Source organism: Canis lupus, chromosome 33, assembly GCF_048164855.1.
Source record: "Canis lupus baileyi chromosome 33, mCanLup2.hap1, whole genome shotgun sequence".
NCBI classification, from domain to species: Eukaryota; Metazoa; Chordata; class Mammalia; order Carnivora; family Canidae; genus Canis; species Canis lupus.
This window is the reverse complement of record NC_132870.1, coordinates 34,579,883-34,601,432: the sequence shown is the minus strand read 5'-3', so window position 1 is coordinate 34,601,432 and position 21,550 is coordinate 34,579,883. Positions and strand designations below refer to the sequence as shown.

At 34.1% G+C, this 21,550-nt stretch overlaps 1 protein-coding gene across 1 annotated transcript in view; it reads left to right on the top strand.

Moving 5' to 3' along the window:
- LOC140623592 (bifunctional heparan sulfate N-deacetylase/N-sulfotransferase 4-like) overlaps window positions 1-21,550 on the top strand; it is a 285,724-nt gene that overhangs the window by 125,862 nt on the left and 138,312 nt on the right. Inside the window, 1 exon segment of the mRNA XM_072810036.1 lies at window positions 16,219-16,306. Within this exon segment, the coding sequence (XP_072666137.1) occupies window positions 16,219-16,306 (88 nt within the window).

Below are 21,550 nucleotides of genomic sequence, written 5' to 3'. Positions count from 1 at the left end.
CTAGAAAGGCCTAAGCCAAAACAATGACAACAGCAAATTCTGAAGAGTATGTGGAACAAGAGGAATTCTAATTCATTGCTGGTGGGAATGCAAAATGGCACAGTCACTCTGGAAAACAGTTCAGTGGCTCCTTATAGAACTGAACATACTTGTACCATACCATCCAGGAATTGTACTCCTTGGTATTTACTCAAATTAGTTGAAAATTTATGTCTACATAAAAACCTGAACATGAATTTTATAGCAGCTTTACTCACAATTGCCAAAATTTGGAAGTAACCAAGATACTTTTTAATAGGTCAATGATAAATATGGTACACCTATCTAGATGATGGAATAGGTTATCAAAAATTCAACTGAATAAATTTAAAGATAAAATTTGCTTTATTCAACAACAAGTTATGAATTGGACAGCATCTCATCTAGCAATAGAAAGAGCTCCATCAAGCTGTAAAAAAGCAAAGGTTTTGAAAGGTAGAAAGGGGTAGTAAAAGGAAATTATTAGCAAAGGATGCATTGTTTTGGGCAAGGTTGTCCTCCTAAGGGAAACAAAAGAGAGTCTATCAAGAGGATTACCTCAGGAGTACTGACCAGGTAATTCGAATTCAACTGGTAAAAGTTACATTACTGGAAGACTTTGAAGCTGCAATAAGGTTAGGTATCAAGTCTTGGTTTGCCAGCATGGCATTTAGCACAAGTGACTCCATTTGGGGCCTGCTGTCTCCTTTTTAATAGATATTATTCAGTATCAAAAACAAGTGAGCTATCAAACCACACACACACACACACACACACACACACACACACAACCCATAGAGAAATCTTATATGTATGTCACCAAGAGAGAGAAGCCAATCCAAAGGGCTACATACTGTATAAGTCTAACTTAATCACATCCTAGATAGGCAAAACTAGCAACATAAAAAGTTTAGTGGCTGCCAGAAGGAGGGGGAAAGAATGAATAAGTGGAGTGTACAGAATATTTAGGGCAGTGAAACTATGCCACATGAAACTATAGTGATGGTTAGAGGACATTCTATTTTTCTCAAAACCCCTTAACTTGCCACACAAGGAGCAAACATCAGTGTAAATAATGGACTTTAATTAATAATAATGTATCAGTATTCATTCATCAGTTGTAACAAATGGGGGATCTGTGTAAGGATATGGGAAAAAGGGGATATACAGAAACTCTCTGCTTCCTAAGTTTTTCTGTAAACCTGAAATGGCTCTTGAAAAAGGATATGGATCTCAAACCAAGAGGAGCCTAAGGAGATATACAATTAACTGTAATGTGGTATCCTGATGGGTTCCTTGAAGAGAAAAAGAAAATCGAGGGAAAACTGAAAGAAATGTGAATATAGTATGGACTTTAGTTAATTACGATTTATCAATATTGGTTCATTAATTGTGACAAATGTACCAAGGTAACATAAGGTTACAGTAGTATTGCTATGTGGAAACTCTCTGTACTATCTTTGCAAATTTTCTGTAAATCTAAATATACTCTAAAATAAAAAATGTTACTGAAATATTTTTTTAAGATTTTATTTATTCATGAGAGACACACAGAGAGAAGCAGAGACATAGGGAGAAGCAGGCTCCTTGCAGGGAGCCGGATATGAGATTCAATCCCCAGACTGGGATCACTCCTTGAGCTGAAGGCAGATGCTCAACCACTGACCCACCCAGGCATCCCGGTTACTGAAATATTTATTGATCATATGCTCTAAGTCAGGAACAATGCTAGAAATATTTTTAAAGCACACAGATTTTACACATAAAGTTATTAAAGCTTTATGTTTAAATAAAAGTATAAGGGCCTCTGGTGTCTCAGTCAGTTAGGCATCTGACTTTGGCTCAGTGGTGATCTTAGGGTTCTGAATCCAGCCCTGCATCATAATCATTATTGTTGGGCTCCTCTCCCCCTGCTTGTGTTCTCTATGTCTCTCTCGCAAATAAATAAAATCTTTGAAACAAAGACAAGTATATTAATATGTTATTAAAAATTTAAATCTTAAAGAGCAATGTACAAAGCTAAACAATCCATGTGTGGAATGTGTATGTCATCAGAGCAAAATGAGAATATTTTGGATTTTAATGTAACCACACTATTTATTAAATGCAAATGTTCTGTTTAATTGTTACGCTCACGTGTCTTGGTTTCATTTATTTTAAAATTTACATAAGTAGCAAGTTGTTCATAATATAGGCTGTGACAGAACTATATATCATTTAGATTCACCTTTCTCCTGTGGTTAGAGATATGCATTGCCTGCAAATGCAAATAACAACTGACATCCCTAGGAATTTCAGTTTAGCAGCTAGTATCTTCTAAATATATGTATTCTTTTACCTCATGCTAGGGCAACATATTCCCTAAAATATTGAGTTGCCTTTGCTTCACGTTCTGTGATGAAATAGTTGAGATTAGTTTTTCTTGGCTCAATTAATATGGCATGTGTTCTCTGGACTCCTCAACTCATTGGTCATGCGAAAGGCAAATCTTGCTCTTGCAGCCGTATTGATCCACGTGGCCCTTTTGGTTAGGAGTAAAGCCTCTTTAATTACTTTGGCTGACTTTCATTTTTTACAAAGTCTTAGGCACATTAGCTATCATGCTGTAGTGTTCTCATTTGTCTTAAATTTAAATGCACCTTGGTCTCCTGAGATTGATTGACTGTCTATATTCTTGGGAAACCACCGCCTACCCCAACCTACACTAACTCTGTTTAGCTTAGAAGTCTGAAATAGCAATCTCTCATCTTATCCCAGAGCTTGATAACCTCTTCCTTTTCCTTCACCAGAGGTGTTTTGACCTTTAATTAAAAGGAAAATTTGTTGTCTTCCTTTCAGAAGACAGCAAATAATGAACTCATTAAAATGAGGTTAGTGTTCAGGCCTTAGAGCAATAAGAGTTGAAGTCTCATTAGCAGCTAACAATGCAGAACACAGCACATAAATAAACCTAATATGGCACAGCCAAATGCCTCCGTGCATTAAATTTGAGCAGAATCAAATGTTTACCGTCAATGATGTCTAGGGCATGAAGTTTTAATGCACTTAATAAAGGAAAGCAAATTGCTTCCTATTAGCCATGAAATGTTACCACAGAAAATGCCCCTAAAAATGTATTATGTAAATGTGGGATATGTTAGTAATTAACAAGGATATGTAGAAAAATATCTGCCTTGCTTAATAGATGCAGCAATTAGGAAGAATAAAGATGACTCGAAATCTCTAAAGGTAATTCTAGAGATTAATGTAAAATAATGCAGAATGTGAGAGTAAGATTTTTTTAAGAGACTTTATCTCATATGTGACCCAAGGTGAGAGATATTTGCAATGTCAAACTAGACTCACTTAATAAAATGAAGCTTCCCTGGAGTTGATTAAATATATTCTGGGAAAGAGATTTCTTAAGAACTTTTTTTAAAGAGCTACTATACTTCATTTACAAAAGCAGAAAGACTTTGTTTCAACAAATTCTAATACTTTGTAAGTTATTTTATAATGTGAAATGATACATAGTAAAATAATAATTAGGAGCTTTATTTCAACAGTTCAGTGAACATGCTGAAAGTATAAATTCTTAACAGCATCTATATCTATGCCACAATATTTACATAAAAAGATTGGTAATGATATGCTCTTTATTCTTCATGTTTCACATTCCTTAAATAGGATTAGATAGTTGTTTCCATATTACATTTCCTCTGCATTTAGCACATATATAATAGGGTTAGATAGTTGTTTCCATATTACATTTCCTCTGCATTTAACACATGTATAATATACTCCTTAAAGTAAGAATTGTTAGAACAATTTTTTTACCTGATAATTTTTTGCATCATTTTTTTCCTCTAAAATATTTGAAAAAGTTCACTTTCATTCCACACTTCTTGAGTTCTTATGAAAACCTAACAATGGAAAAATATTGTTTGGGCCAAAAAATTTAGTAGATTAGGGACACCTACTTAAATAGATAAAGCCAACTCACCCAGCAGGTTGAATGATATTGGGTAAATGATACTCTGAGAATTTTGAGGAAATACTTCACTTCTGGAGAATAACTGCCAATTTCATCTGATAGCTCAAATCTGGACAAATCCAAGAGGCATTACATCTCACATCCAATCATTTCACAACTTGCATTCAATTCATCATTTGATATATAGTGTCCCAGAACCTCTATCTTCAAACTATATCCCAAATCTGATCATTTCCCTCCTAGTTCACCACCCACTCCAAGATACTCATTTCTGAAGTAGGGTAGTTGCTTCTGTCTTCTAAATGCTTCTTTCTTCCATCTTTGTCTTACCCTTACCTGCCTAGTTCTTCGTGCATTAGCCAAAGATTCAAAGTGTGATGAACATTGTATCCCTGCTTAAAACTCTCCAGTGGCTTTCTAGTACACTCTTCCTACTATACGATTTTATTATTTGTTTATTGTCTGTCTTACCCACTAGAAGATATACTCCCAAAGAATGTACTTTGTTTTGTTCAAAGCTGAATCACTAATACATAGGACAGCTGGAATATATTAGCTACTCAAACATTTCTTGAATAAGTAAATAAGATAACATATTTCATTTATTTGAGAATCTTTCTTAAAATTACAGCAAAATTTCCTTATTAAAAATATTTGAGATGTGGGTAAGGGCAGTCACAGAACCATTTACATGGAAAATATTTTGAATATTGCCTTCTTTCATTGGGAAGTGAGAGCTGTGCTGGAAAATGTTATCATTAATGCATTTTTGTTTTTTGTTCTCCTTCATGAGTATCTCACTAGTTCCCCTTCATCCACAGGAAAGCAGAGTTGGTAGACAATCAGATGATGTCAAGCCTGTTTTGTTATGAATGTGAATTATAATTAGGCTTTAAATAGGATTGAGCTTGAGGAGGTGACAACTGAATCTCACAGGAGCTTTTGAAACCTTTAAGTCTTTGTCAGAGGGAGAGATTTGCCAGAAAATGATTTGTCTACTAAGTATAGGAAAAGCCCACCTTAAAATATATACGATAAATTGCAATATGTTTTGGTGATAATTTTTAAAACCAAATCAAGGTTCTGTATAGATAATGACATATGTTTTCATATTTATACTAAAGCCTAAAAATAGATGTATCTCTCCCTTCCTTGCATTCTAATGAGATGATTCTATTTCATCTGAGCTTAAGTAATAAATAAGCTTCAATGTTTCAAATATATATATATATTGACTTATGATTTGATATTTAGCCTTTGGAAATGATTTTTATGATATGTATTTCAAAATTTATGTATCTATGTGTTTGCTAAATGTTCAGCTATGTATCTCATGAAAAAATTTCAAATGTTTATACAGTTGATCATGAAAATTGAAAGGATAAGAGTGTCAAATTAAAAAATCAAGAACATCCCCTACAAATGTGCATACAACATATTCATATAATTTTATTTATATAAATACATTTATCTATATACAATCTAATTTCACCATTACAATTTTAATATGTGCACAATATATTAGCAGAGCCTAGCACCTAGGAGACTACTTGAAGGAATGAAGTGTTCAATAAATGCTTGCTGAAGTTTAGTTTCTTGTGGAGACAAAGTTTTTGTTTACTTAAAGTCAATTTGGTAACTACAGGTAGTTGTATTTATTTGCAATTACATTTTTCTCATTTTACCTGTTAATAGACTCATATTTGTCAAATACTGAATTTATGCTGTCCAAATGAAAAATGAATGGTCATTGTATTTTCAATTATATTTTCAGTAATAAATTTTTTGTTTGTTTTCTAAATGATCAAGGGGATGTTCTTGATTTTTTATCCAAGTCTGTCAATATTATTTTATCCTTTTATCCAAATATGTCAATATTCTAATATAAAGATATTTTTAAAGTCTAAGCAATTTAGTTATTATGCACCATATTAATAAACTCTAATAATGATTTTGCTATTAGATATAGCCTGTTTGTTCATCTATTAGCCCAAATATGTATTTAAAAACACATATCCTTTTTATTCTGAAAGAAGACAGATTTATTCATTGTGAGACATGAAACATATATTTATCAGCATGCCAGCTATTCTATATGTGTTATGCAATATATCAGTACCTAACAAAGTCAATGATTTATCTTTGTTCAAATCACTTATAGTATACCAATTGAATATTTATTGCATTACACTATTTTTATCATTATCAGCTATTCTTACTTGCTATTGCTTGCTTTGCCCTGGTTGTAACTGCAACTTGACAGAATTCAATATATGAATATAGCAATGAAAATAGTCTTCCGGTTTTTTTTAATGATTAACAGAAAGACAGTAGTAAAGTTAAACTGTGTGGTTTATAATTTCAAGCATAGTATAAATGAAATATCTGTCATGAAAAGAAAAAGTTTGGCAACTAGAAAGGTCATACAGACTTTAAACTGATATTCATTTACATTTAGGGTAAAGAGAAATTATGAATGAAACCACATAGAAAAAAAGAAGAAACCATACCTTTCATAATAAAAATTAGATAAAAACCTACAGACATCCTTAGATACTTGTAATAATATATCCCTTGTTCTTGTGAGAGAGAAATGATGGAAATCGACAATTTTTTATTTTTAATGTTGAATGAAATGGCTGTAGACATAAAATTTGAAAATTAAAATTCTGAATACCTACTATCTACAGAATTCCCCTTCTATGGTTTCAGGGCATTTTTAGGAGAATTATTATATAACCAACATAACTGCCGAGACTATGCCAAGAATTCTGAAGCCAGTCTTCAAGATTTGAAAAATCTGACATAGAGTGCAGATGTTTCCAAGGTCCACTGACAAAAGGGAGTTGTATATTATTGGGAATAGAAAGTATACTTTTTTGCACTCGAGAAACATTGTGGAATTGTTACAACACAATATGTAATCAAATAATGACACAATATAGCTAATAAGTGAATATCTTAGGAAAGAAGAGATTCCTAAACAGTATGTGAGCAGGGAATATTTCTAGAGATGAAATTAGAAAAGTCAATTACAATACCAGCCAACAATCATTAAGTAACTCCCTGTGTTGTATAAGTATTACTGTAAGCCCACCCTGCACTCACTCTGGGTGAAGAGAGAGTATAGGGAATGAGAAGTGAAAATTACAGATGTAAGCAAAGGCAGAAATAAGAGTCCTGAGAAACAATGCCAATGTTTGATGTTGATTAAGGAGATAGTTGCTTCGGAAACTTTCATTTTTTTAAGACCTAAAAAATAAAGTGAGAATTAAACCTAGAGACTCTTCAATCTTTAAAGTAAAAAGTATTTTTGTTAATGAAACAACTTAATAGTTGCCTTTAATAATTTCTCAACAAGAATAACATGCTCCAAGAAGTAATATCATTTTTATCAAAAGTATAATTCTTATTTCCAAGCATCTTCCACAATTTTGTAATATTAAGAAATTGATCTGAAGTTCTTTAGGGATATCCTGTAGTAATGGAAAAACAGCCTTTTTTTAAGATCACTTACAAAGAGCTAAGTTATTATATGAGTAAATGTACACACAGAGTCACATTTTATATAAAATCACAACTATTTTATTCTGCAACTTACACTGGATACTAAACAGGAAACTATAGCATGAATCCAGGAAACACTTCTACTTCCAAAGAATTAGCCATCCACTTAATGTTTTTTCCTAAAACAATATGTATCAGATTTGGGCAAGTGGAAGTATGTGCTACTGGCTAATAGTTCAGAGAAATAGTTAAGGTATATCATATACAACATTTTTCCTATCAAAGAGTCAGTGTTAATGTGAATTAAGACCTTCCCGAGAGGGGTATAATATAGTGTTACCCAAACATTTTGAACATAGAATTATTCTTCACAGAATTGTTAAATTTCGTAGACCTAATGAACCATGGATCATAGTTTGGAAAATACTCCTCTGTACTCAGGAACTTTGTTTCATTGGTCGTCTTCTTTTATACAGTAAAATCATTCATAATGACTCAGTATTCAGCCGAAGCTTCCATACTCCCAAGACTCCAAGCCAACTCTGAAGGGGGTGATTTTGTGTCTGTTTTGGAGCTTCCATCGTACTACACAGCAATTCTATCAAGTTGGCTCCCCAACATAGGAGTCAAAATTATATAGAGTAATTCACATTACATTTTAAAATTCCAATATGTGGAATCTAAGATGTAGTGAAAGAGAAGATAAGGGAAAGGAGGGAAACTAGGTGGAGAAAAATTAGAGAGGGGGACAAACTTATGAGAGACTCCTAACTCTGGGAAACAAACCAAGGGTTGCGAAAGGGGAGGTGGGTAAGAGGATGGGGTGACTGGGTGATGGGCACTAAGGATTACACATGACAAGATGAGCACTGGGTGTTATACTATATGTTGGCAAATTGAATTTAAATAAAATATTTTTTAAAAGAATTCCAAGCTAACACAAAGAGAATTTGGACCAATTCAGTGTAGATCCTGACTGAGAATCCCTGAAAATATGTTGGAATTATAAACTACTTTCTGTCCACCCTCACCTAATAAAGATTTGACTTTGTTATTTTGCTTGTGTTGTGTGCACATGTGTATGTTTCTCCCGGCTGACTCCTGATTACTCCTGGAGTAATCGACTTTCAGTCATTAAGCTTACAATGACCAGTTTCATTGCACATCCCCCAAAAATCCTAATATAAGGTAGTTCTATATCACTACTAATCTATCATCTACTTAAATACTGCTTAAATACTACTTAAACACTTGTTTTTTAGAGAAAATGAGATAGGCATTTTTTGTCAATATTCATAAAAGGCTTTTGAAGAGAACCATGAGCAATCCATGAACTCTGAAATTATATTTTTATCTTTTTATAACTCAAAAAATTTTGTAGTCCATGATAGAGACTTTGAGCAAAGTTACTTATAGGAAAAGTAAATTAAACAGTATAATTAAAGAAGAAACTAACTTTTAAAGGAGAATTCCAGTGGTTCAAATAATAAGTGTATAAATTTATAAATTATGTATAATTTATACATAATGTCTAAAACTATCTATACATTTATACAAGTGTATAAATTACCTGAAGGATATTATAGCTCATATTTGATGCAAATTTATTTATTTCAAAATTCCAATCAACTAAGTAGAGCATGGAAAACATGGAAACAGAACAGAATCCACTCATAGTTGGAGATGATCTACATGTACTGAAAATGAGAATACAGTTGAAGAGACTTTGGGGCTGATAAGAACTGGGCAGTATTTCACCTTGCTTAAGGAAATTTTCTGACCCCAGGGAGAATAACAGACTACTAGCTAGAAAGCAGGAGCAGAAGTTCATCTCACATATTCTCAGAATGGACTAAGGTAAAAATGGCTTGGCATTCTGTGAACACGAAGCTGCCCAGGACACTTTGCAGTAACAACGTTTAGGGCACAGAAAAATCCATTTACACCCACTGGGAAAGGAATCAAAGTCACATGGACTCTTTTGCTGATGCAATCAAATAAAATTTACAACACTATAAACGCACTTCAAATTTAATGATTTATATAACCTTCATTGTGTTCTTTGATAATCAAGCAGAAAATGCAAACTCTTCACATACGTGACACGAGTTAATATTATTTTGCAAGGTCAAACCAATTTTCAGATTTTCTCTTCTCTTTTGCCAGTATCTTTAATCAGCATCAATGTTTAACCTTCCAGTATGCAAAAAGCACTCTTTATGCTATGAGACTATTCCCTTTACCAATATATACACTCCTTGTGCAGTTAGTTCCTGAAGTTTAGCCTCCAATTATGGATAACAAAGGTTTAAAAACAATGATGCTATGCTCTAGGACTTTCACCTCTGTCTTTCCCGTTAGGAGTATTGTAGAGGTTTCAACAACACAGTTATCCTGTTGTGAGAAAGAATGTTTAGTGTAGCAGTGAAAACAGTGTTTTTTCCCTCCAAACCTTTCCCAACTCTTCCCCCATCTCACTGAATGTCAGAAATCTGAAGCATTAATGAAATCTGAACTCCACTTCACTTCCCAAATCAATCCATCAAAAATTACACTATTTCCTTCCTTCCATTCCCAGTATGCCCAGCAGAAGTCATGCCTTAATTTTGTTCTTACTGGAACTACTGCAAAAGCCTCCTCAATGATTTTCCTGATTTTGCTCCAGTTTTCCCACAATTCCTTCTCAGCAAGTAGCCAGAGAATTGATTTAAAATGTAAATCGTTATCTCATGCAAGATGAAATAGAGTGTGGTGTGTTAAGATGCCAGCCAGGGTTCTTCCTGACACTGAGCCTGTTGTCACTGCTCAGTTTGCCGGGAGCACATTCCTCCAGAGCCCTGATTTGGGCATGGCTGGCCTCTCATTTTTTATGCCTCAATTGAATTGCCACTTTTTCAGAGATGCTTCATAGAGCACATTGCCTATCCTGTTGAAATGTAGGTACTCTGTGTTAGTTTTAATAATAGCATATATTATAACACTATTTTTGCGTGACTAACTATAATTTGCAACTAAATAATTATTTGATTGATTTTCCATGTGTATCATCTATGAGCCTAAATAGAACCTAAGTTCCACAAGAATAACAAGCTTGTCCATTTTGTTTGCCAGATATTTTCCAACTCCATAATCTTTTGTAGCTTATTTAGCCTCTCTGTGCATTATCTTCCTCATTTGTAAAGTAGGGTTAATTAAGGGATCACAGGGAAATTTAAAAAGATAATTCCAGTAAAGTGCTTCTCACTGTAACTAACACATAGTAAAAGTAAAGTATTATTAGTAAATAGTAATAGTATTTACTATTTAGTATTCACTACTTTACTATTTAGTAATAGTAAAAGTAAATTATTATTAGCATTCTTACCCATGTCCCTAGTACCTACAAGAGTTCCTGTCATATAGCAGAGTTTCAGTTAATATTGTTTCCAATGAACGGATGAATTAATAATGGCACAAGGAAGAAGAGAATCCAGAGGGTGAGCTTCAGATCCCTGGTTTCCCAGAGATGTAGACAAGATTGAGAGATGGGAATGCAACACTTGAGTGATGTGTGGAAAGACAAGAGGGTAATTGCTCTGAACTGCCATAGAGTTTTTCTATTGAGCAAGTTGTTCTTCAAATTGAGTGTGATTTCCACAGAAGAAACCCCAAACTCTCCTCCCCAGAAAAGGCTCCCACATTTCTTCAGTATTATTCTTACAAACGTTCATTCATTCTTCTTTAGTTAACTCATCCATCCCACAATCATAGCCGAACTGTTCAGTGTAAAATCATGTGGAAGTCTTGCCATGTTCGTGTGATAAATTTCTTTCAATGTATAAATTATATCAGACAGTTTCCACCTTGAGTTGAGTGACAGTAAGAGTTTATTTTTAAGAAAGGAGGGAGAGTAGGTTTCTGAAGAAGTGGGGATTGCTTCCAAGGGGAAGGAGATGAACAAGAAGGGAGGCAGAGTCTATCAAAGGCAAATTTCAAAAGCTTCATACTTTTACCCTTGGTCAGCCCTGTTCATCTTCATTTGTGCATTGACAAATAGTCTGCACAAAAGTTCATGGAATCGTGAGTCATTTCATCCTGGGTGGCCACAAATTTACTGTAGTGGGACCTGAAGTTATTAAGGTTGGACCAAGTGTAAGGCAAGCATGATCAATTTTGGCCCTCTCCTTGTGTTGTGGGTAGGCCACTTAAACTTTTCATGAAGCAATTTTATCCATCCAGGTAATAAATATAGAAGTAACCTCTTCGGATTCCCACTGGAAATCAATGCAAGCCTTACACCAAGATCTTGTAAGATAAATAACATACCATTTTTATGAATTACTACATATATTTAAAAAAAAACTATACAAGACAGTTAAAGGAACAAAAGCTAACATCTGTATTTAATTTGTTTAGATTTGAAATTTTGAAAGCATAAGGCTATATCAATATACATAAATAGTCATGTCTTATTAACTATGTATATTTAGAGTAAGGGTTAGCCTTTTTTTGTTACAAAATTTTATTTATTTATTTGAGAGAGAGAGAGGATGAGAGAGAGAGGGCATGGGCAGTGGGGAGGGGTGGAGAGAGAAAGAGAGAAGCAGACTCTGCTTACTGAGCAACAAGCCCAACATGGGGCTCAATCTAAGAACCCAGAGATCATGACCTGAGCCGAAGGCAGATGCTTAACCTACTGAGCCACCCGGGTGCCCCGCATTGGTCTTATATTAACCTAAATATCGGAGTAGATTAAGACTTATGCAAAATACTTTGAAATTAGTGTAAACAATGCACTAACAGTATTTCCCAACGTTCCTTGATGGTTATAATCTCCAATTTGAAGTTATAAGAATCATTAAAACTTCGGTTTCCTGGGTTCTATTATTTTATTCTCTAACTCAAAATTCCCAGAGCATGGGCCTGGGAAGGTTATTTTACAAGTATTCTGGTGATTCATTTGATATGGGCAACTTGGAAACAATTGCTTATGCCATTTTTAGAGCCAACTGGGGTCTATGATAAAGTACACAAGCCTGAACCCTATCACATTAAGACTAAACCAGTAACTCATAGAATTCACAATATCTACAGCTACATGCTATTTCCTAAGCCTTGCAATTTGATTTTTATCTCTAATTAAGACATATTACTTTTACTTTATAAACAAGCTTTTCTAAAGTAAATTGTGTCTTTCTTCCCTTACCAGTAAAAGACCATGGAAATTTTCTTTCCCTGAATTTTGGAAATCAAAGAACATTTTTTTACACTGAAGTAGGCAGGCTTTGAACCTTCTAGGATTTGCTTTTTTAACCATTTGTTTTGTTTTGTTTTTACTTTTTTTTTAAAGATTTTATTTATTTATTCATGAGAGACACAGAGAGAGAGAACCCAGAGACATAGGCAGAGGGAGAAGCAGGCTCCCTGAAGGGAGCCTGAGGTGGGACTCAATCCCAGGTCTCCAGGATCACGCCCTGGTCCAAAGGTGGCACTAAATCGCTGAGCCACCCGGGCTGCCCTGTTTTGTTTTTACTTACAGAAATTATCAATTTACTCCCACATTAATCAAAATTACATATTGGGAGAATATGACTAGACAACTCTATTTCTTTCAACAATGGAAAGGACTGTCAAATTCTTCATAGAGTTAATTAGCAGCAGAAAAAAATCTTTATGGCCTCGCTTCTGTGAGCTTGTCTTACTAGGCAATCTATAATATAAAATTATAAAATATCCATGATATAAGTCTGCTGGTGAAATGTAGTATCCTATTCATATTTTTCTGATATCATTTAATGGTATAGTCCATGAACTGTGTTTATCATTTTATCATCAGGAATATGTTACTAATAAAAATAAATGAAATTAATTCAATTGAATGCCTTCCATATATATAAAAATATATCTAGCAATACAGAATACTTAAAAATAAGTAAGCATTGATTGACCTGAAGGCACTTATAGACTAGGAGAAGTAAGATATAAACTGATGTAGTAAAGTGGAAATCAATGCAAGTCTTCAGAAAAATAATTTGGGAACTTACTTTGGGAGAGGAGAAAAGGAAAAGCTTTGAGACATCAGGATAGGCTTCATACAAAAAGGTGGCATTCGGGCAGAGCTTTGAAGAATGGGTGGGTTTGGGGAATGGGATGGGGAGCAGCTAGAGACTAACTAGGCAAGGGGAACATAGTGAGAAAAGGCGTGGAGAAAAGTAGGTAATGGGAATAGACCCAGAAGACAAGGTGATTTGGGGGAAATAGCAATGCATGTAGCTCAATTGGAAATGAGGAGGCATCAGTAAATAATCCCTAGTTGGCTGGAAGAGAATGACATATTGAGTGCTCATTTACAGCCTTTATTGAGTTCCTACTATGTGCCATGCACTTAGCTAAGCACTTTGTATGCCTTATACAATGTAATCCTCACAATAATAGTGTGAAACAGATGTTAAGCATTATTCCACTTACAGATAAAGGACAGAAGTAGAAAAGTGAAATGACGAACAAAGCTAAGCCATTAATTAAATGGCCTCCCTGACCCCAAGGATGAAGTGCATTTACTGCCTTTGGGATGTTAGCATGATTACAGAATGTAAGGCAAAGCGAAGGAAGATAAAACTGAAGGATGGGAACAGGTTAGAGACCACAGTGTTTTCAAAGCCCAAGAAAAAGACAATGTGGGTGTTCCTAAAGTGGAAGCAAGTTGATTGAGGGAAAAGCAGTTTGTTTGATGCTTATTTTATTGCCCCTAAGAAAACGTGTGGGCCCACTTTATCATAAGATAAATTAAAATTCTTTACTACATCTATCACAGAATGCTCTAGATTTCTTTTTTAGAATTTATCATGAGTTGTAATTACACATTTGTCTGACTTTCTGTTTAAAATCTCTCTCCCTTTCTAGGCACTGAGGTCCTAGGTTAAGGGACTATGCTTGTTACACCCAACACTGTATGCAATTACAATATGTATTAAGTGAATTTAAGAATGGATAGTGGAGAAATGCAGAATAATGGCTTCAAGAACTCAGAAGTAGAGAGTTGGAAGGGAGTTGGAGTGATAAGGAATACAGGGGAAGAGAGAAACTTTTTTAAAAAAAATTATTTCAAGACATGGAGGCCCAAGGATTGTGCATTGAATAAAGTGAGAAAGCCAGAAAAAGGAACTTACCAAGATAAAAAGATGCATGATGTTTTCAATTTAAGTCTGTATTCCACAGGATTTACCAATATGCTCAACTAGTTCAACAGACTTTTTGACTCCAGCCTCTTTTTAATATTTCGTTTGTTCTTTTGAAGAACTGTTAAAAATACATTTTATACAACTGAGCCAAACTAATAGGTCTATTTTTTCTTTTTTCCATTTAGTTCATAATATTTAAACAAGATTGGCCAAGATTCACTCAATGTAACTGTAACCATGGATAACCACTGATAATATAGTTACCAATCTTTTGGTTGTTTTCTTTTTTTATTTAATCAAACTAATTTGCAGGAAAGCCTTCTTAATTCCAGGGGACTAAGTAGTTGTACAGTTTTTTAAAGCAAATGCTTAGCCACTGTGACTAATGCTCAAAAGAATTGTCTATATTTCTATTTACCTTAATATATGGATAGCAATGACCAAAAATTGGTCTTATTAATACCTCTGGTTTTTTATTAAAAAAACATTTTATTTATTCATAAGAGATACACAGAGAGAGGCAGAGATGTAGGCAGAGGGAGAAGCAGGCTCCATGCAGGGAGCCTGATGTGGGACTCGATCCCAAGACCGTGGGATCACTCCCTGAGCCAAAGGCGGATGCTCACCACTGAGCCACCCAGGCGTCCCCAATACCTCTAGTTTGATATGAGTTTCTCATTTTCATCAGAACAAAGTAAGTCCCTTTTAAAAATCTGTTTAAAAACTCAAAAAGCATTCTGAATCAATAAGCAGACTAAACAGCCCTAGGATAGGAGAGTTCTGAATTATAGTGCATATGTTGGCATAGCAGTTGAAGGATTGGCAGCAAATTTACAGGTCTAAGTCTGACTCTAAGATTACTATCTGTGTGTTCTTATCCTTTCTACAAATAAGAAATTAACATAGAAAAATTCCAAATACAGAAAATAGGGACATTTTGCCACAATTGGAAAATGTTTCTTTATGGAATTGGCTATTTCCTATCTGTCCTTGCCTTGTTCATATCTCAAGATTTGCAATCAACACCCTTTAAATTATACATCTTTCTTTAGTTTGTATAGTAAAAAACCTGATCTTTAAACTCAATGATTACACCTTAAAAAACAATAGGGGAGGTAGCACAGTTAAATAAATACTAAATTGCAACTCAAACAAATGTTACCTTCCTATTTCTTACCAACAAATGCAAGACTTGTCTACATCCAACAACTCTGAAAAATATCCCCCAAGGAAAAGAAGTGTAATAATCTGAAATCAAGAAATGTCTCACATGAAAATGAAAAATGATTTCAGTGCTGTGTGGTTAGAGAATTGCCTCTCAGCAGCTTATAATGTGCTTAGGACTTAACCGCTTCATAATTTGGTGAACTTTAATAAAAATAACAAAAGCTATTATAATACCTGAAATATGAATAGCATATAACAGTACCCATCAAAAACCCCAAAAACAAGAAAGCCCATATTATTTTGTTTCACTCATGCATACACATTTGAAAAAGAGGCATCCCAAAGCTTCATATTTATTTTTCTAAAATCATGTTAATTTCTTATTTATTTCAGGCATTACTAGAGACTCAAAATTTACTGCGCACTCAGGTTGCAAATTTTACCTTCAACCTTGGATTTTCAGGGAAGTTTTACCACACAGGTAAGAAGGAGCTTTGTGTTCTCAGGCAGCTACATATAAATAGGAGAGAGGATTTTAAATGTTTCATAAGTAGGAGAAATAGAATATCCAGACTGATTATGGGAAAAACGTGGGTACATTATATAGCCAAATCCAAAATCAATGAGCTTGTTTACTTTGGCAAATACTGTTAGAATCAAGGGCAGAGGAAAAGATTGCCTTTTTCAACTCAGTAAAAGAAGCCATGATAATTATTCTGAGTGTGACTATGCATCTTGTCGCTCAGCATAGTCCAAGTAGAAAGCATAGTGATTGTGATGATGATGATGATGATGATGATGATGATGGTGGTGATGGTGGTGATGATGATGTCAATGACACTCCAATAATAATAATAGTGGGTAGTGTTTTTAAAATGTCACAGAGTCAAGGTGACAGACATTTTTTGTACATATTACTTTCCTTTGGAAAACATCTGGTGATAAGAGAGGAATTTTATAGCCTCAAAGAAAATTAATACATGGTCATATTGCTTAATTTACCTTCCTTTGCAGGATCTTTCCCTAAAAATATTACAATTTGGTCCATCATACATTAAAACAATCATAATAAGGTTTGTATTTCTTTCCATCTCAATCCAGTCACAGTTGCACTTCTGCTCAGTGTCAGCTTCTTAACAAATTCTTAAAATGTGATTAGTGTTCATGCACTACTCCATGTTCTGATATTTCTCACTTCTTTACCCATCTTCACCTTCAGAATATGACTTTTATTTTTTGAGTATCAGCATTCTAATGTCTGGTACTAGTATCGAGAAAACTATGTGCAGAGAAGTGACTTTCTTATAATAATGACAAAAATAACACAAAATGGTGTGTAAGAGCCTGTATTAAGGCAATACCTACTGTCTGCTCCTATTTCTGCATTTGTGCTATAAGCCAAATACTTTATGACTTTGCACTGTTGTTACTTCATAGTATCTTAGTGAAAACATTTCATGGTATTCTCTATGCATGCATGCATGTTATTGACATTTAAAATATCCCGTGCAAAGGTAGTCTTTAATTATCATAAATGCAGCTCATTTACACAAGGAAGCTTTTTAATGTTTAACCAAGGAGGCTCAGCATGGTTTATTAGAATATTGAAGCAGTGACGTCTTATTGGCTTTTCTTTAATGCTTTTTCCCCTCCCGATTTAAAACATGTAAATCTGTTTAAAGTAATAGAAGGAAAATTAGTATTTAGACCATTTGATAAATGATTGCAAATGATTGCATATTTTAAAAGGACATTTTGCGGAAAGAGATTTGGGTCATCATATCTGCACAGGCAAAGCAATTCCAGCTTACAGTTTTGAAAATAGACATGGTTTTGTAAATCTTCTTCAAAAGCCCCCTCAAGAAATGAGTTCAGACCTAAGAAGCTCTGACTCTGAAGTTATAAAGCAGATAACTCTAAAGGCTGTATCTACTCATGCAGGGGAAAAATTATGGGATTATTTAGAGTTCACACACAAACAATACTATTTTGTCTTAAATAGCTATATAGTGCAAGTAAAGCCATTCTTTTGGTTGAAATATATCTGGATAACTGCCTTAGCTCTTTTATTTACTTTTCATATTCAGAACTATTAAAGCTGTCAGACATTCACAGAGTTAATGTTGATAGCAGGTTATAATACTTCTCATTTCTTTTTTACGATCCTGAACATGTACACAATACACATCCACTAGGAAATGAGCAACACACTAGTTAATATCACAGGGATAGTTGTTGGAGGAAGATATAAAAAAAAAAGCATTTTAATTATGCCTCTTAAGAGAGCTTATTGACTCTTTATTGGCTCTTTATGTTGGTACTAACCTAACAAATATAATGGAAAAAGCACTCTATTCTGTTATGCTGTGGTGATAGTACACTTTACAGACCAGGCAATATACATAAATTTGTAAATCCCAGAAGTTTTCTTTCCTTCATATAAAGATGAAACTTTTGTTGATTTGCTACTTTAAGTGTAGAATCATTGAAAGGCATTCATACTGTATTTCAAAGGTGCAATCATATTATATTGAGTACTTATTAATTTACTCAGAGATATGAAAGTTTCTTCTAGAGTGGAATTAATATTGGTGATGCCCACTATAGGGAGGGCTCACCTCTATGTTATCTAGTCACATTCTTATATGCAGGCTCAACTATATGGAGTAAAGTTTGCAAATCAGGGAAGTGCTTTCCTTACACTTGCACTCCACTGTGATGTGTAACTATTAGAAGATGGCCTTGTCACAATGACTATCTCAGCTCTCTCCCAGGATGTTCTGATTTTCCAATGCATGAGGATGCTGATTGATGAACCTCATTGTTTTGAAGACATTTAATCACATATGCCCAGCGTAATAATGATAGATTCTTCATTTCTTAGACTGTTCCACTTATTTGTATTTCCCATGTATTCTTTCCTGTTCAGTTTCTCTGCCCTTCACATGCTAAAAGCAATCTCACCCAAAAGGACAGATCGCTAAGCTTTCTCTAGCAGCCAGTCACGCACAGGTGCCAAATTGAAAGAGGAAGGACATACTGTTGATTAAAAAGAAAAAATAAAAGTGCGGAGTTGGAAATAAAATAAAATGTTTTAGTCTGAAAATATGTAAAGCTTGATTGGAATTGCACAATGAAAACTCAGAGAAAGAAGACATCATAGCATTAAGATGTCTTCTAGGGATAAAGGGCTACAAATATTTTGTGTAGGGCATAATTTCTAGTGATGAACATTGCTACTCTTTATAATTAATAATAAATCAAATAGGATTCAATCAATTACTAATGGATATTTGCAAATTGTATTATTATTGGTTTTTTTTCATGGGAATTCATTTGACAAAATATAGACCCTTTATATAAAACTATTAACTTTCAAACATGAAATTTTTAAAAATGTATTACATCCATTCACCTTTGTTTGCTTTTTGTTTTTGATTTTCTGTATAAAGTATTGGTTCAGAGCATAGAAACAGACTGCTTTCGTTCAAATCCAGACTGACACTTACCAGGTTTGTGAACATAAACAAGTTACTTCAACTTTCTGTGCCTCAGTTTCTGCATCTCCAAATGAGAATAATATTTCTCTTATCTAGAACAACACATAGCATATTCTACGCGTTATGTGTTTATTATAATTACTTCAAAAAGTATTCTTGAGGGAACTTCAGAGGCTCAAAGTATTCTTGAGCCCCCTGGGTGGCTCAATGTTTTGAGCATCTGCCTTTGGCTGAGGTCATGATCCCAGGGTCCTGGGATTGAGTCCCGCATCAGAATCCTCACAGGGATCCTGCTTCTCCCTCTGCCTATGTCTCTGCCTCTCTCTATATATCTCTCATGAATAAATAAAATCTTTTAAAAATTAAAAATAAAAAGCATTTTGTATAAGATCAAATTTTATTAAAAAAAGTAAACAATAATGCACATCACTCGATTTTCTAACTTTGAAATTATGGTTACATACATACATTTATTTATGTATTTATTTACTTGCCTTTAAAGAGAGTTTGCACTGCAACGTGGGGAACACAATTATCAACTGAAATAATACTGTTCTTATATACAGAAATAGCATTTTTACAAAAAGCTTTTGTGTATGTGCCTTATAAATTATTCAGTAAGACAATGCATAACAAACATGTATACAATGAAAAGATAAACTCTACTTATTTATTGATACAAGTAACATTCTTAGAAATATATTTTCTACCTGTCCCTTTGAAGGTTTTACATGCATGCAATTTCCTGAACACATTTTCTGAAGTTAATATTTTTTAAAAATTTTAATTTAAAATTTAGTTTCAGGTGTACAACATAGTGATTTCACAATCATACATGGGGTGCCTGGGTGACCCAATTGGTTAAGCAACTGACTCTTGATTTTGGCTCAGGTCATGGTCTCAGGGTTGTAAGATCAAGTCTCTCGTTGGGCTCCACACTCAGCACGGAGTCTGCTTGTTCCTCTCCCTTTGCTCCTCCCCTGCTTGTGCTCTTTCGCTCTCCCAAATAAATATATAAAATCTTAAAAAAAATTTTTAGAAGTGAAAGTCATATACATTATAATATGCTCACCATGAAAAGTGTAATTTCCATCTGTCACCAAAGTTATAATGTTATTAACTATATTTCCTCCACTATACTTTCCATCTCTATGACTTATTTATTTTATAACTGGGAGATTGTACCTCTTAATCCCCTTCACCCTGTTTCACCCATATCCCACTCCCCTCCCTTCCAGCAACCACTGGTTTGTCCTCTTTGTATATGAGTTTGTTTCTCCTTTGTGTTATTGTTGTTGATACTGTTGCTTGTTTTATTTTTAGATTTCACATATAAATGAAATCTTAGGATATTTGTATGTCTTTGACTTATTTAATTTAGCATGATACCCATCCATGTTGTGCCAAATGGTAAGATTTCATTCCTTTTTATAGCTGAGTAATATTCCATTGTGTATGTATACCACATCTTCTTTAACCATTCATCTGTGAATTTATACTTGGGTTGCTACTATATCTTGGCTCTTATAAATAATGCTGCAGTAAATATAAGTATTCATATATCCTTTCCAATTAGTGTTTTTGTTTTCCTTGAGTAAATACCCAGAAGTGGAATTATTGGATTGGATGGTAGTTCTAGTTTTAGGTTTTTGAGGAAACTTCCAACTGTTCTCTAGTGGCTGTACTAGTTTACATTCCTGCCAACAGTGCACAAGGGTTCTCTTTATTCCACATCCTTACCAACACTTCATATTTTTTATGTTCTTGATACTGGCCATTCTGACTGGTGTTAGGTGATATGTTATCATGGTTTTGATTTGCAGTTTTTCCCTGATGATTAGTGATATGAGCATCTTTTCACATGTCTGTTGGCCATCTGTATGTCTTCTTTGGGAAAATGTCTATTCAATAACTCTGCCCATTTTAAATGGATTATTTGTGGATTTATTTGGTGTTGAGTTATATGAATTCTTTATCATATGTATCCTTTGCAAATATCTTCTCCCATTCACTAGATTGCCTTTTTGTTTTGTTCTTGGTTTCCTTTGCCGTGCAAAAGCTTTTAGGCAGGATGTAATCCCATCCTGCCTAAACTCATTTTTGCTTTTGTTTTTCTTGACTAGAGAAACATATCCAGAAAATTATTGCTGAGATTGATGTCCAAGAAATTACTGCCTATGTTTTCTTTTAGGAGTTGTATTGTTTCAGGTCTTATATGGAGATCT